Raw genomic sequence first — 16,671 nt, forward strand, 5'->3', positions numbered from 1 at the left:
TTTCAGCTTTTGATGAGAGTTTTTAAGACTTAATGAAAACTTTTTTTTTTTCAGACCTAATTGAAGAGAGTGAGGGGAGTAAAGAGGAGGAACACCATGTTAAAATTGAGGACAAAACTCATTTACAGACTGATGGTATTTTGAAAAGGAGAGACAAGAATCGTTTCACCTGTACTCAGTGTGGGAAGAGTTTTGGAGGAAATGGCAATCTTAAGATTCACATGATAATCCACACCGGAAAGAAACCATTCACATGCACTCAGTGTGGGAAGAGTTTCAGCCAATCATCACACCTTAATGACCACATGATGATCCACACTGGAGAGAAACCATTCACATGCACTCAGTGTGGGAAGAGTTTCATTCGGTTATCATTGCTTAATCAACACATGATGATTCACACTGGAGAGAAACCATTCACATGCAATCAGTGTGGGAAGAGTTTCAGGCAATCATCATACCTTAATGAACACATGAAGATCCACACCGGAGAGAAACCATTCACATGCACTCAGTGTTGGAAGAGTTTCAGCCGCTCATCAGAACTTAATCAACACTTGAGGATCCACACTGAAGAGAAACCATTCACATGCACTCAGTGTGGGAAGAGTTTCAGCTGCTCATCATCCCTTAATAAACACATAAGGATCCACACTGGAGAGAAACCATTCACATGCACTCAGTGTGGAAAGAGTTTCGGCCGCTCGTCATACCTTAATCAACACATGAGGATCCACACTGGAGAAAAACCATTCACATGCACTCAGTGTGGGAAGATTTTCGGCCGCTCATCATACCTTAATCAACACATGAGGATCCACACTGGAGAGAAACTATTCACATGCACTCAGTGTGGGAAGAGTTTCGGCCGCTCATCACACCTTAATCAACACATGAGGATCCACACTGGAGAGAAACCATTCACATGCACTCAGTGTGGGAAGAGTTTCAGACAACCATCACTCCTTTATCTACACACGATAAGCCACAACGGAGAGAAACCCACAGCTTCGGTGTGGGATGAGTTTTAGCAACTCCTCAGACCTTAATAAACACATGATGACCCACACTGTAGATAAACCATTCACATGCACTCTGTTTGGGAAGAGTATCAACCAATCAGTAAACCCTAATGAACACATTAAGATCCACACTGGTGTGAAAGAGTATATGTGCTTTGAGTGTGAGAAGACTTTTATTACAGCTCTAAAATTAAAACTGCACCAGACGTTTCACACTGGACAGTAGTGATGGAAAGTTCGTATCATTTTACTTACTTGGATCTTTGAGTCTCGTTCATCAAGATGACAGAATCTTTTTTCGGAGTCACGTGACGGTAATGGCGGAGTAGCAGCTCAACATTTGGTCTCCGCAGCTCAGTGGTATATTTTTAGTATATAAAATAAGACATATAACGGCATATACTTTAAGACCTTGTGAATGGACATACAATCATGCCCACTACCCAGAAGAAGTTGAATCTGTCGGCAAAAACCTCTAAATCGACGGAGATTAAATCGCCTCAGGAGGACAGTCAATCAACGATCATGGCGGACCAGGCATAGTCGTTGCTGAGCCGAGCTGAGACACACAGCTTGGTAGAAAGAATATCAACAGAGGTGCTTAAAGGTGTCAAAAGCTCGTTTGAAAAGAAAATCGACCCTGTTCTTATGAAACTTGAGGAATGTTCCTCAAAAATTGGGACTTTGGACACGCAAATTACTGAGGTAGAATGCCGTGTATCAGACTCCGAGGATGCGATGACCACCTATGGTGTGAAACTTACTGATCTCGCGGAAAAACTGGCGTCCGTGCTGTCAAAAATAGACCATCTGGAGAACAAAAACAGAAGATGCAATGTGCGGGTCGTCGGTCTTCCAGAGGGATGCGAGGGCAGTAATCCGATCTCTTTTTTCAAATCCTGGTTACCAGAGCTGCTACAGGTCAGTTTCAAAGGTGAGCATGTTAAACTGGATCGATGCCACCGCGCCCTCACTCGCCGCCCACCGCCTGGCCAGCGACCCCGAGCAGTTATCCTAAAGTTTCACAACTTTCAGTATAAATTTCGGATCATGCAAGCGGCGAGACAAACGTGCACGCTGTCCTACAACGGTGCTTCAATTATGATATTTGAGGACTTTTCTGTGTTGGTAATGAGGAAAAAGCAGGAATTCTACCATGTTAAACAGCAGCTTAAAGAGAAGGGTATTGCCTTTGCCTTGTTATATCCAGCAGTTCTCAGGGTCAAGGTGAACGGTCAGGAGAGGTCTTTCAAGGACCCAAAGGATGTCATAGCATTTCTGGCGTCTGCCCCACTACAGAGCGGCTCACCTGACCGCACTGCTACTGACTGAGCATCCTTTCCCCATCCCAGTATGGTTTTAGAGGGTTTAGCTGTTGAGATCGGACATTTGGTTTGAGGTCTACATTTTATTATAACAATTTATTATCGAAAATTAGTATGGTTTCTTTAATACTGACAGATCCATATGTGATTACTTTTTCATTGCCATTTATGTCGCAATATTTGACTGAGCTGCAGTCCGGAAGTTTTTCTGTTACCTAAAGGTAGCTTATCGAAGCCTTAGAAAGGTTTTTTTTTTTATTTATTTTTTTGCTTGTTTTTCGTGTGCTGGTCCTGCACCTTCTCTATAACTAGAGGGAAGCTAGCTGACGCCCAAAATGGGCGTAACAGACCAAAGTCTGACTCCTTTTCGTTTCGTTAATATCTCTTTTTTTTGTTCCAATTTTTTTGATGTACATAGTTTTTACTTGATTCTTCTAAAATTGTGCAAAGAACGATTTTACCCCTGCATTTTTTTCTTGTTTTTTTTTCTTCTTTTTTACCTGCGTTTTCTCTCATTTTGTGGCTCCTTTTGTATTTTATTTTTTGACACATAATGTCTAGTAACTCAACGTTAAAAATTTGTAGTTGGAATGTGAGAGGGATACACAATCCTATTAAGAGAAAGAAAATTCTTAGCTTTCTAAAGAAAGAACAGGTCCATATAGCCCTATTACAAGAAACCTATTTATCGTCTGCTGAGCACGCTAAGTTAAATAGTGACTGGGTCAGACAGGTGCTTAGCTCTTCTTTTACTACCAAAAGCAGAGGTGTTGCCATCCTAATTAATAAATGTTTACCCTTACTTGAAGTTAAAACGGTCTCAAACAAATCGGGAAGATATATTATATTAAGAGGCTCTCTTTATGGGCAAGACAATTCAGTTTTAAATATATATTTTCCACCTATTCAGACCACAGATTTTATTTCTAAGGTTTTTCAAAATTTGCGGATTGGCTTTGTGACAACACAGTTATAGCAGGTGATTTTAATTGTTTTTTTCTCCTTAGTAGTAGATCAATGTCCTTCAACACAAAATGATGGTCAGATGTCGAATAGAGCCAAAGCTGTTTTGGATACCTGCAAAGAACTTGATCTGGTTGATACTTGGAGGGTGTTACACCCTAATGATAAGGAGTTTACATATTATTCAGCTGTTCATAAAACCAGTAGTAGAATTGACTTGATCTTCACCCCCAAAATTTCTTTTAGTAAAGTTGAGTATTGTAATATTGGGGATATTTTGATATCCGATCATGCACCTGTCTGTATAGGCATAAATTTCAGTAACTTGACACTCCCTAAACAATGAAGGTATAATTCCTACCTAAATTTTGACCCTAATTTTGAAGGTTTTTTAACAGAACAGATGAATCACTTTTTTGTAGAAAACAAAACTCTGGGTGTTTCCCCAGGGTTACTTTGGGATACAGCAAAAGCATATGCTCGAGGTTTAATTATATCATATTCAGCTGGGCTTAGGAAAAAAGTAGAAGAGAACAGAAAAACTTAGAGCTCAAACTACATGATCTACAGGCCAGATATAATTTGTCTCCCTCAGATGAACTAAGATGTGACATACAAATAACAAAAACGGCATTGGAAGCGATACTTACTTAAAGGTGGAGAAATCAATGTTCTTTGTAAAGCAAAGAATGTACGAATTTGCTAATAAACCTAATCGCTATTTGGCTAATCTTTTGCGGGTTAGGACATCTACTCAAAATATACCTTGTATTAAAGAGTTGAATGGTTCTTTGAATTATAATAATAAGGAAATTAATAATAGTTTTAGAATCTTTTTTGAGCAATTGTACACATCTCAATTTAATTATAGTGCGGAAATTAATATGGAAGCTTTTTTTACAAACCTATCTCTTCCTCAAATTTCAGATGACCAGAGAAAGATATTAGACGCTCCATTAACTCTCAGTGAATTTAAGAATAGTATTCAATCTCTCCCTAATAACAAGGCACCAGGTCCTGATGGTCTCAGTGCAGAGTTTTATAAAAAGTTTGTCAGTATTTTATCTGGCCCGTTACATGAAATGATTCTTCACTCATTTGAAAAAGGGGTCCTTCCCCCTTCAATGATGGAAGCTAATATTTCCTTGGTACAAAAAAAGTAAACCAGCTGATGAATGCTCCTCTTATAGGCCCATATCTGTTTTAAATATAGATTCTAAGCTTTTTGTCAAAGTACTGGCTTCTCGATTGGAGTCAATACTACCCTCTATTATTAATAACGATCAGACGTTTATACGGGGTAGATTCTCATCACATAATATAAGAAGGTTTTTTAACATTATTAAACATTGTTCTTTGTGTAGCCCAGACTCACTGGTTATATCACTTGATGCAGAAAAGGCTTTCGATCGGTTGGAATGGCCATACCTTTTTTTGTACTTAAAAAATTTGGGTTAGGGGCTGACTATATTAATTGGATCTTTATATTATACAATTTTCCTCTTTCTGCTGTAATTACTAATAGTCTTCGATCTAGTAACTTTAATATTGAAAGAGGTACAAGACAAGGATGTCCGTTGAGCCCTTTACTTTTTGCCCTAGCAATGGAACCCTTAGCGGTAAAAAATAAGACAGGATACAAACATCCAAGGTATTTCTTTAAAGCATCAACAGCATAAATTTTCGTTATATGCTGATGATGTTTTGATTTACTTAGAGTCCCCTAAGAAATCTATACCTAATTTGATAACACTAATTAATGATTATGGATCTTTCTCTGGTTACAAAATACATTTTTCTAAGAGAGAAGCCATGCCTCTTAATAATTCGCATAGATTAAATCCTAGTATATCGCATCCATTTCGGTGGTCCCCCGGGGGCTTTTATTACTTGGCCATAAAAGTTTCCTCTCAGATATCAGACTTATAAAGTCTAAACTTCATTCCCCTTTTACAATCGGTAATACAAAATTTGGATAGGTGGTGTGCCCTACCATTATCCTTACTGGGTCGTATTCATCTCATTAAAATGAATGTTCTTCCACGCTTTCTCTACTTATTTCAAATGCTTCCTATTAAAATTACTAAAAAAGTTATAGCCCAGTTGAATAGTGCTATAATTTCATTTATTTGGGCTAAAAAAAGACCAAGACTACGATATAGTGTCCTTATTCTCCCCATTAAATCAGGTGGTTTAGCTGCCCCATCCTTTTTATATTATTATCTGGCTGCTCAGTCTAGGTTTCTTTTAGAATGGCTTATAGATGACCCAGAATCTACTTGGATTGGACCTGAAGCTACATCCCTGGACAGGATTCCCCTACGTAATTTGCTTTATATCTCAACTGCTAAAGCTTCTGCTCTGATCAAAGGTAATAGTATTTTAAAGAATATGTTATACATATGGCGACAAATTAGAAAACGTTAAGGTTATGAGAATTGTTTCTCACTATTAACCCCTCTCCATGGAAATCCAGATTTCCCACCAGGCCTTAGAGCTGGGCTGGAAGATTGGAGTGATAAGGGCATTAAAATGGTGGGTGATATTATTCAGGATGGTACGATTCTCACATTCCAACAGATTAAGGATAAGTTTAGTATTCCTAATGTGGACTTTTTTAAGTATCTACAGCTTCGAAACTTTATTTTGACAAAATGTAGAGATTACCCAGGAGGATTTGGTATTTCCCCAGTTGAATCACTTCTTGCCATTGAGAAGCAGGTCAAATGCATTACACGGCGTGTCTATGTAACCGGTTCTGCGTTGTGTTTTCTTATTTTTATGAAGGAATTACCAGTCGGAGATCTGCAGTTGTTGACGGCTCTTTACTCAATGAGAATAAACCAAAAGCACAGCTTTTACAGTGTGTCTTCGCCCTTACAGCTTTTCTCGCCCATGCGCAGTCAGTGCAGAAAGGGGAGAGATGGAGAGAGAGATAGAACAAAACTCCAAACAATATTAACAAAGTGACAACCCAGCTAGCAATTTTACGTTCCCTGAACATTCTTAGAACGTCCCTGTCGGTGTTAAGGACGTTCTGAGAATGTCACAATTTTGAGTTATTTAAGGGTTTGGAGGACGTTATTTGGGGGACCTTTACAGAACATTCAGAACGTTCTCAGAATGTTTAGGGGACCAAACCTTATTGGAAAATTTGACATTCTCAAAACGTTCTCATAACGTGCTTGTTGGTGTTAAGGCCGTTGTCTAGTAACGTTCCCAGAAGGTCAAGATTAGGAATTCTTTAAAGGCGTGAGGGACGTTATTTTGCGGACCTTCACAGAATGTTATTTTCTTGTCCTGAATGTTAGAGACAGAAAGAGCTCAATCAATAAAATGTTACTAAAATTGGCTTTATTGGCAGAAAACATAAAGCATTTGTCAAACAATTTAATTTTTAATATGCTGTGTCTGTGTGTGTTTGTGTGCGTCTCTTAGTCACGTTCTCTATGGTCCAGTTGTCTTTCTGCTGCCTGAAACAAAGCATAAATAACAATATTTACAAATAGGTTCACTTACTTTGTATTTATTTTATTTTTTTACTTTCAGGTGTACACAGTGGTGCTTGAGTCTTATAAAATAATTCAAAATTAATATATTTTGAAATAAAAAAAATGCATAAATCTCCATATCTACATCCCACTTATCTATTTTTAAAGAACTGCCACTCAAATATCATTTGATAAGAAAACGGTGTTGCACACTCCACTGAAGACATCCATAAGCCTACATAGTTATTTTCGTTTGCGAAGCGCATAAATTTGTTTCCAAACTACTTCTTTTTTTTTTATTAGAATATGCAAAAATCTTACAAATACAAGAAAACATCAACAAATAACCAATACAAAGCAACGAAACAAAAACAAAACAAAAACAACAACAATATAGTGAGGTACTGGTATGTGCGTGAGTGTGTGCGTGTGAGTGTGAGTGTGTGTATGCATGTAAAGGTAACTTAGTGGACAGGTCAGAGTACATACATTAGAAACAATAACAGTCAATAAATGAAGCAAGTGTCACAGATATAGATAAAACATAGAAAGAAACCAGTTAATAAAAAAGGTCACAGTGCATTTAAACAACGCCTACTATCTGCTGCTCTAGATTACCCCCTAGCGGACACTCCATGAATTACGTTTGTCATTTTCTTTTTACCTGTTCTTTGTATTTTTTATTTTTAATGAATCCAATTTATTTAATAGTATATTTTAATGATGATATTGATCTTTAAACCACTACAGAGACACAATTCTTTCATCTACAGTTACACACGAGAGGAGTATCAGTGCAGCGACACAACAGGACAACTCCTGAGCCTCTCAATGCCTGTGCTGTTCTCATCAGAGCAGTCACACATGGGGAATATAACACAAGCTGTGCTAGACTTCATGAAGAAAGATTAGAGTATATATGGGAAAACATTCATTTTGTTCTCTACAAATCTACATTGAGCTCTATGACACTGATTTGACCAAACTGTAAACATATTATTATTATTATTATTATTATATACGCTCCAGTACAGCAGGTGGCGGTATTCAGCTTTACGCTGCTCTCTGTAACTCGCCACACAGGAAGAAGAAGAAGAGGAGGATATCCAGGTATGTGTTTGTTCTGTCTTCTCTGTGTCGAGTGTTTATACTGCTTCAGGTAAAAATCACTCTAGTAAAATGTAACTCCGCAGGTGCTTTGATAACCCTGCAGCTGTTTGACTCTTCTCTGCTCTGTTTAGAGTGTTTGCTCCTTTAGAAACGAAAGTGAAAGTGTTTAGTTGTGTCGCCATTTTAAACAGACGAAATCCACCATTTACAACGCAGAACAGCTTTAAATCTTTAATGTCATGACTAAACCTGTAAGCTTTATGTGAATGTGTGTATGATGTTATAATCAAACGGGTGACGCTGTGATTCTTCATCAGTTTACTCGTGATGAGCTTCTGGATTTGAGTGTCTCAGCTGCTGATCTATTCCTGCATTCAGCTGAATTATGAAGGCTGATCAATGACTGGAGATCTGTGATTGTTCATCAGTTTCTGCTGGAGATCAAACTCTTCAGGTCCATCATGGAGGACACACACACACCTGGAGATCTGGATTTGTCTACAGGATGCAGGTATTAGACCTACACGTGACATTTCATATGATTATTTTCAACAGGAAGTTGAATGTGCTGACTCATCTGAGTGAGACGCGATTGCCATCCGTGAGATATTGTGAAGTGCGGGGTAAAGTTATTGCCAAGTGAGTTTGTTCCTTCATATCATGTTTGTAATTACCCTTGTATGCTTGATATTAAGTGCGTGATGTTGTTAATGACCCGCGATCGGCCGCGAGCATTAGTTTCCGTGTAAACCAAAAGTGAAAGTGCTGCTACCATCAGCATCGCGGCTAATCCCGATGTCCTCGTTGAGATCTCGTTTGTTTTATTATGATTCAGTTTACTATATTCTACATTTGTTATGCCTTATGCTGTCACATGCCCTTTATATAATGCAGCTTTAGTCATAGATGTCTATTTATATTCTGTTTACATTCAGCATACATTAGTCTATTGACTGCACTTTAAGAGAGCTGCAAATACTGTGTTGTTTGGTTTGGGATATTTATTGTGTCAGTACATATATATATATTTTCGTGTTTGATATTTTATTATTTATGTATACTTATTGTTTATTACAGGAAACTACCTCCCTGCTCATAAATAAAAGATTGAAATTATCTCCTGACTCCTACTCCTTAACCAGAGTGCTAAAGTGGTCAGCAACATTTTAAGAACTGGCATTCTAAATTGGGCAATACCCAACAAATGGTCCTTCGAGCCGGAGCACTGACTGCTTCAGAATGTCAGCAGATGGCAATCCAACATCTCCTTCTCATGCCAGACCATTACGACAATGTCAAGCCCCCAGGTATCTAGAGGATTATGTCCTTGACTCCCATCACCGACCTGCCCTCACCTCTAGTACGGTTCAAAGTGTAATGGAGGAGCCAAAAGGCGCAGCAGCCGCAGTGTATTCGAGTCAAATTAATGGAAACCATAAACGAGAAGGACAAAGAAGAAAATGCTGAAATGCACAGTCTTCTCAGGAAATTAGAGCAGCTCAAGAAACGGAAACAGCGCAGAGAGGAGATGATGGAGCACATTACGTCTTTCATAAGGGAGGAACAGGGAAATGAGAACAATGAACCAGTACAGTCTTCTCCTGCATCTTCTAATCCATCAAGTCCTCCACCCTTACCCTCATGGGAAACAGTACCACAATCAGAGCACCAAGTTGCTGCAGGCTTATCAATGGGACCAGAGGAGAAGTCACATCAGATGTCAGCTATGGTTTCTAGACCAACGGTGGGGAGCCATAATGCTGCTTATGAATCAGTCAATCAGAGTTGTCCACAAACTACAGGTTTTTTGTGTTCCCCTCCCTCATCTGGCATGGCATCTCCTGTTCCCCATCTGCCACAGTCACAGCTATATGAGCCCATGTCCTCTCAGGCTCCCAGACCTCTCCCTAGGCAGGAACAAGCTAGCACTGCTCATTCAGAACGATCATTCCACCCCCTTGAACCACAGGTGATTTCGCCAACACCAGTCTATCCACGTTCTATGGCACCTTATGGCTATATTGCAACACCATACTCACAAATGCAGTTGGTGAATGCACCCAATTCACACAATCTTGCCCCTCCGTATCAAGCAATGATGTCATCAACATTACTTCCCCAAAATATGTTCTCAGGCCCAATGCCTTCAGTGAGCACGGCTGCAGTCGCACCACAGTTGGTCACAGCTCAGGTAGCAGCACCACCCAATGGTAGTATACCTCAACGTGCTTTATACAGCCCCCCAAAACCAAAAATTCCAGACTTCACAAACGACAGTGAACGAGATTTTGCTAATATGAAGCTAGCATTGGACAATTTGCTTGAACCTTACCCTGAACTAACAGAAAAGTACAAATACCATGTACTATTGGAGCATCTTAAACTTCCTGAAGCTCAGATGATAGGGCAGTCATGTAGGCATCATCCATATCCCTATTCAGCAGCTATGCAAGCACTTCAATTACAGTATGGTCAGCCCCATCAACTGGCTCAAAGTGAAATAGCAGCCATCCTCACAACACCAGATGTAAAGCCCAATGATGGTCATAGCTTTCAGAGTTTCGCTTTGAGAGTTCATCTTCTGGTCAGTATGCTGCTGTCACTAGAGGGACCCCGAGGGATGGAGCTTAACTGTTGCTCGTATGTGGACCGCTTGCTTAGCAAGCTACCAAAATACCTTCGAGATGGCTTCATTGAGTTCCTACAACAGCAGGGAAAACTTAATGCCTTAAGTTTGAACCCTTATAATCTGCAAGACTTCGCTGGGTGGCTACAAGTCAAAGCACAGCAGCAGCGGCTGTCTAATCGACTAATGCAACGCTATCAACATGAAAGGCCTTCAAGTATTGGAAAGGAGAAAACTCAAGCCAGAACAAAGGGGACAAGCTTAGTACTTTATCAGGGTGCGGCCCCCAATGAGACTGCTCTCCCTACCCATCCTAAAGAGAACAAACAAAGGAAGCCACTTAAGGTACAATGTCTGTTCTGCAATAGTAAAGAACATTACATTACACGCTGCGACAATATCAAAGAGCAGTCAGTCGCAGAGCTCCATAAATGGATTTCAGATGGAAGGCGATGCTGGAAATGTGCAAGATTTCATGCACCAGAGATGTGCAACCTCAAAAAGCCATGCAGTGACTGTGGTAGAATACATCTAAAGGTGCTCCATCGTATCGCACCTAATGATCAACCAAACACATCAGGTACGCCAGAGAGTCGTATTTACCTCACCCCTGCCAGTGTGACCTGTAGAGTGCTTCTTAAAGTGGTTCCAGTGTTGCTACATGGCAAGTTCAAATCAGTAGAAACCTATGCTATACTAGATGATGGAGCGCAACGAACTATTGTCTTACCTATGGCTGCACAGATGCTTCAGTTGAAAGGTGAACCTGAAGTACTGACTTTACGCACAGTGCGAGCAGATGTTACCCATCTTTCTGGATCCAAGATTAATCTGGAAATTTCCCCAAAAGGCGAACCCAATAAACGTTTTCAGATACTTGACGCCTTCACAGCTTCCGGTTTGGATCTAGTTGAGCAATCATATCCAGTACAGAGACTTCAAAAGCTGTATGCTCACCTTAGAGGGCTCCCTCTACAGTCCTTCCACAACGTACGCCCACTAGTACTGATCGGATCAGATCATGTTCATCTTATCACAGCCGATAAGCCAGTCCACCAAGGAATCAAAGGTGGCCCAGTTGCAATACACACAGCCCTCGGATGGGCATTACAAGGAGCAGAGAAGAGCACACCAATCCACAATTCAGTACAGCAGTGTCTTTTTACAGCGGCCTCCTGTCCCAATGACTTGCTTTATCGCAGTGTTGAAAAGTTATGGCAACTGGACATCTTGCCTTATCGAAATGAGAAACTGGTGGTTCGTTCCAGGGAAGACCAAGAAGCAATCAAACTTCTTGAGTGCAAAACACAGACAATTAATGTGGAGGGTGTCCAGCGGTATGCCACCCCTCTCCTGCGCAAACCTGGGGCTCCTACACTATCGAGTACGACTCGATCTGTCATGCCTACTTTGAGAAGTATTGAGAGGAAACTCCAGAGAGACCCTGAGAAAGCAACCATCTACTCTCGTGAGATTGAGAAGCTCATTAAAGCAGGCTATGTCACTAAAATTTGTCCAGAAGAAATCAGCCAGTCTAAAGAGGCCTGGTACATACCCCACCACCTGGTGTGTCACAATGATAAACCAAGACTGGTCTTCAATTGCTCATTCAGGTCTCAAGGTCAGTCTCTGAACGATCAACTTCTCCCAGGGCCTGCACTTGGTCCATCATTATTGGGCGTTCTTTTAAGATTTCGTCAATACAATGTGGCTGTAAGTGCAGATATCAGGGGAATGTTCCATCAGGTTCGCTTGTTACCTGAGGACAGACCTCTTCTCCTCTTCATTTGGCGAGATCTGCAATATGAGAATTGTCCAGATGTATATGAATGGCAGGTTTTGCCATTTGGTACAACCAGTAGCCCATGTTGTGCCATTTTTGCTGTGCAGCAGCATGCTCGCAATAATCAAGAGAGCTACCCAAGTGCTTTACAGACATTCCAGCAAAGCTTCTATGTGGACAATTATCTAGCGAGTTTTCCCACCACATCGGAAGCCAGGGTGTCCGTTGATCAACTGCGCAGCCTACTAGCTACAGGTGGCTTTGACCTTAGACAATGGGCTAGCAACCAGCCCGCAGTGATCTCGCATCTACCCACTGAGGCAAGATCTTCAGCTGCAGAACAGTGGCTTGCACAAAATAGAACTGATCCAATGGAACCAACTCTGGGCCTCAGGTGGAACTGTGCTGCTGATACACTGGGATACCACTATCGTCCAATAGAACATGCTACCCTGACAATGAGAACAGCGTATCAAATACTAGCCACACAGTATGATCCACTGGGCTTCATTGTGCCCTTTACCACGCGAGCCAAGGTGCTCATTCAACAGTTGTGGTCTAAAAAGCGAGATTGGGACGACCCAAATTTACCACAAGATCTCATGAATGGGACACATGGGACAATGAGTTAAAACATCTCAGCGATATAACCATACCTCGTTGCTACTCATCTATTCCCCATGATGCACAACAACAGTACGAACTACATGTGTTCTGTGACGCATCCGAATGGGCTTATGGGGCTGTGGCTTACTTGGTGGAGTATGCAGATGTTATTCATTCAACCTTTGTCATGGCCAGATCAAGAATTGCACCTTAGAGGCAACAATCCATACCTCGACTGGAGTTATGTGCTGCACTAGCAGGTGCACAGCTGGCAAAGCTCCTGAAGGAGGAGATCACCCTTAAAATCCAGCAGATAGTTTTATGGACTGATTCTACAACTGTGCTAGAGTGGCTCCAGTCCGATTCATGTCGATTTAAAGTTTTTGTTGGAACACGGGTCTCAGAAATCCAGGATCTGACTGAGCATAATACTTGGCGCTATGTTGACACACAGCAAAACCCAGCAGATGATATCACCAGGGGTAAACCACTCCAAAGTTTTACCATTCCTGGGCGCTAGAGTCAGGGACCCTCATTCCTAAACCTGGGTCCTGAGCACTGGCCAAAAAGACCTGAACCATCAAGGTCAGAAGGATTACCTGATTTAAAGGGTGCCAATATCTGTTGTTTAATGACTGTGGTGCCAGATCATACTTTCCCCGATGCCACTCATTTCCATACATGGAAAGAGTTAGTGGAAGCGACTCGACAGGCCGATGGAAAGGCGGCAGGTAGTCAACCAGATACGCAACTCATGGACCATCGCACAGCAGAATTGGAATTAATAAAAGGGTGTCAGGCTCAAAGCTTTCCTGAGGAGACCGCAGCCCTCAAAATGCACAAACCTGTACCAAATCACAGTCGATTAAGATGTCTTGCTCCAGAGTGGGATCCGGTGATGGAGGTAATCAGAGTCGGAGGCTGGAAAGCCTAAATGCTGAGGAAACTCACCCTATAGTATTAGACCCACAGCATCCAACCACAAAGCTTCTCATCAAAGAGTTTGATGAGCGCCTGCTCCACCCAGGTACAGAAAGAGTGTACGCCGAACTTCGGAGACAATATTGGATCTTGAGGGGGCGGCAAGCTGTTAAACATCACCAGCTTAAATGTTCATCATGCCAACGATGGAGAGCTCAGCCTAAGGTACCAAAAATGGCAGACCTACCACCAGAGCGGCTCAGGATTCTTTGCCCACCATTCTACTCTACTGGAGTAGACTGTTTTGGTCCATATCAGGTAAAAATAGGCAGACGAGTGGAGAAACGTTGGGGAGTCATTTTTAAATGTCTCACAACAAGAGCGGTTCACATTGAGCTCCTCAACTCCATGGATGTGGATGCCTTCTTGCTTGCTTTGCGACGATTCATAGCCAGACGTGGCAGACCAAAGGAGCTTAGGTCAGATTGTGGTACAAACTTCCGTGGGGCTGATCGAGAGCTAAGAGAAGCCTTTGCTGCCATGGAATCCCCATTAAAAGAGCGGCTAGCTGATCATCAGATCACATTTAAGTTCAACCCTCCTCATGCACCGCATTTCGGTGGCACTTGGGAACGAGAGGTTCGTTCCATAAAGACTGCTCTACGGGCAGCAGTTGGTGGCCTGTCTGTCTCAGAAGATGTCCTCACTACCGTATTAGTAGAGGTAGAGGGCATTTTGAACTCAAAACCGCTTGGATATGCCTCCACTGATATTGCAGATCCAGATCCTATTACACCAAACCTTCTCCTCATGGTGCGGCGGGATGCGTCACTCCCACAAGTGACTTATGCTTCAGGGGAAATGGGACGGCGCAGATGGCGCCTTTGTCAAAATCTTGTGGATCAGTTCTGGACTCAGTTTACAAGGAATTACTTGCCCACATTACAAACCCGCCAAAAGTGGCAAACTTCATCCGACAATCTAAAAGTGGGTTCAGTGGTTTTGATTGTTGACCCACAATTGCCCAGGGCTCAGTGGCCCATTGGCAAAGTAGCCGAGACTGTTATCAGTGATGATGGATGTGTAAGATCTGCAAACATAAATGTTCAAGGTAAAGTGTACACTAGGCCAGTAGCCCGGCTCATTCAGTTGCCAGCCTTTCAAGATGACAGTAAAGACTCTTAAAGAATTCTCTTTACTTGCACATTTGCTGTTCAAATGTGGGGGCGGCTGTTCTGAATTCTTTATACTATGGCTGTAACACGATTTACTGAGTGTTCTGTAAAAGGCTTATATTATGAATGTAGGATGTAACTTCCGGAGGATGCATATTTGAGTCCATATATGAGAAGTTGAATGTGCTGACTCATCTGAGTGAGACGCGATTGCCATCCGTGAGATATTGGGAAGTGCGGGGTAAAGTTATTGCCAAGTGAGTTTGTTCCTTCATATCATGTTTGTAATTACCCTTGTATGCTTGATATTAAGTGCGTGATGTTGTTAATGACCCGCGATCGGCCGCGAGCATTAGTTTCCGTGTAAACCAAAAGTGAAAGTGCTGCTACCATCAGCATCGCGGCTAATCCCGATGTCCTCGTTGAGATCTCGTTTGTTTTATTATGATTCAGTTTACTATATTCTACATTTGTTATGCCTTATGCTGTCACATGCCCTTTATATAATGCAGCTTTAGTCATAGATGTCTATTTATATTCTGTTTACATTCAGCATACATTAGTCTATTGACTGCACTTTAAGAGAGCTGCAAATACTGTGTTGTTTGGTTTGGGATATTTATTGTGTCAGTACATATATATATATTTTCGTGTTTGATATTTTATTATTTATGTATACTTATTGTTTATTAAAGGAAACTACCTCCCTGCTCATAAATAAAAGATTGAAATTATCTCCTGACTCCTACTCCTTAACCAGAGTGCTGAAGTGGTCAGCAACATAAAGAACTGGCATTCTAAATTGGGCAATACCCAACACTTATACACATATAAACCCTTCATCATCGTCACAAATCAGTGTAATGTAGAAGTGTTAAACTCACATGCAGAAGTACAGACGCTCTTGTGCAGCAGGAACACAATCTGAGCTCTTTCACTCTTTCACTTCACTAAAACACACCTGTGTGATCTACAGGTATATCCTGAAATATTACTGGCTCCACTGACATGAATATTCATGAGATTCTCCTGACTGTGGGCGTGTCCTCGAGACAACACTGGAGCTGAAGATATCTGTGCAGCTTCTCTGAGCTCGAGTGTGTTGAAGGAAAATTTCGAGAAAGTTTTAAGAAAACAAATGAGTGTTGGAGCTATAAAATAAGAATATAGATAACATTATGGGTTTATATATGAATACAGCACTTACAGATCTCTGTGTTAGTTCATATATTCTACAGGACACTTTACAATAAGACCTACATTAGATCAGTCAGTACTGGAACTGATATAACAAGCAACTCAAGATGATCAGGATGCTGAAACTAGCACAGAATATTACTGTTAGACACAACATTAGCTGAACCCAGTGAATATACAAGGGAGAATCACATCAAGTGTTAATAAAGATGAAGAATCAAGAGAAAATAAGACTTTAACTTCAGCTGAAATGTTGTTTTATTCAATATCTCATTTGACTTTACATTAAAATTCAGTTTTCTTTATCAAATACAAACTCATACACACGACAACATCCAGTGAAATGCTTATACGACCAGCCATGACCTTAAACACAACAAGATTAAAGATGAGAAATAAATGACTGAATGAAATAAGAAATAAAATATAGACAAACTTTAGTCATAGGAGAT

At 41.0% G+C, this 16,671-nt stretch overlaps 2 protein-coding genes across 5 annotated transcripts in view; both read left to right on the forward strand.

Annotated features, from left to right (window-relative positions):
* Positions 1-16,671, forward strand: part of LOC137489786 (uncharacterized) — a 284,916-nt gene that overhangs the window by 11,222 nt on the left and 257,023 nt on the right. Inside the window, exon 3 of one of the 2 annotated variants that reach the window (XM_068217821.2) lies at positions 55-6,711. The exons of the other annotated variant lie outside the window; for it this stretch is intronic. Coding sequence (XP_068073922.1) covers positions 55-1,031 — 977 coding nt within the window. The 3' untranslated portion in view covers positions 1,032-6,711. Of the gene's footprint in view, positions 1-54; positions 6,712-16,671 lie in introns of those variants that run through there. 2 annotated transcript variants of the gene reach the window in all.
* LOC108182487 (uncharacterized) lies at positions 7,551-15,756 on the forward strand. 3 transcript variants are annotated; one of them, XM_073948159.1, is made up of 3 exons: positions 7,551-7,911; positions 8,229-8,422; positions 8,989-15,756. In XM_073948159.1, exon 3 carries the CDS (start codon positions 9,338-9,340, stop codon positions 12,950-12,952), a length of 3,615 nt encoding a protein of 1,204 aa, XP_073804260.1. In that variant the 5' UTR covers positions 7,551-7,911; positions 8,229-8,422; positions 8,989-9,337; the 3' UTR covers positions 12,953-15,756. The 3 variants fall into 3 exon arrangements, with proteins under 3 accessions (XP_073804260.1, XP_073804261.1, XP_021326596.1); XM_073948160.1 differs by lacking the exon at positions 7,551-7,911 and adding an exon at positions 7,914-7,960; XM_021470921.3 differs by lacking the exons at positions 7,551-7,911; positions 8,229-8,422 and adding an exon at positions 8,469-8,550.

The sequence above is a fragment of the Danio rerio genome, chromosome 4 (assembly GCF_049306965.1).
Source record: "Danio rerio strain Tuebingen ecotype United States chromosome 4, GRCz12tu, whole genome shotgun sequence".
Lineage (NCBI taxonomy): Eukaryota > Metazoa > Chordata > Actinopteri > Cypriniformes > Danionidae > Danio > Danio rerio.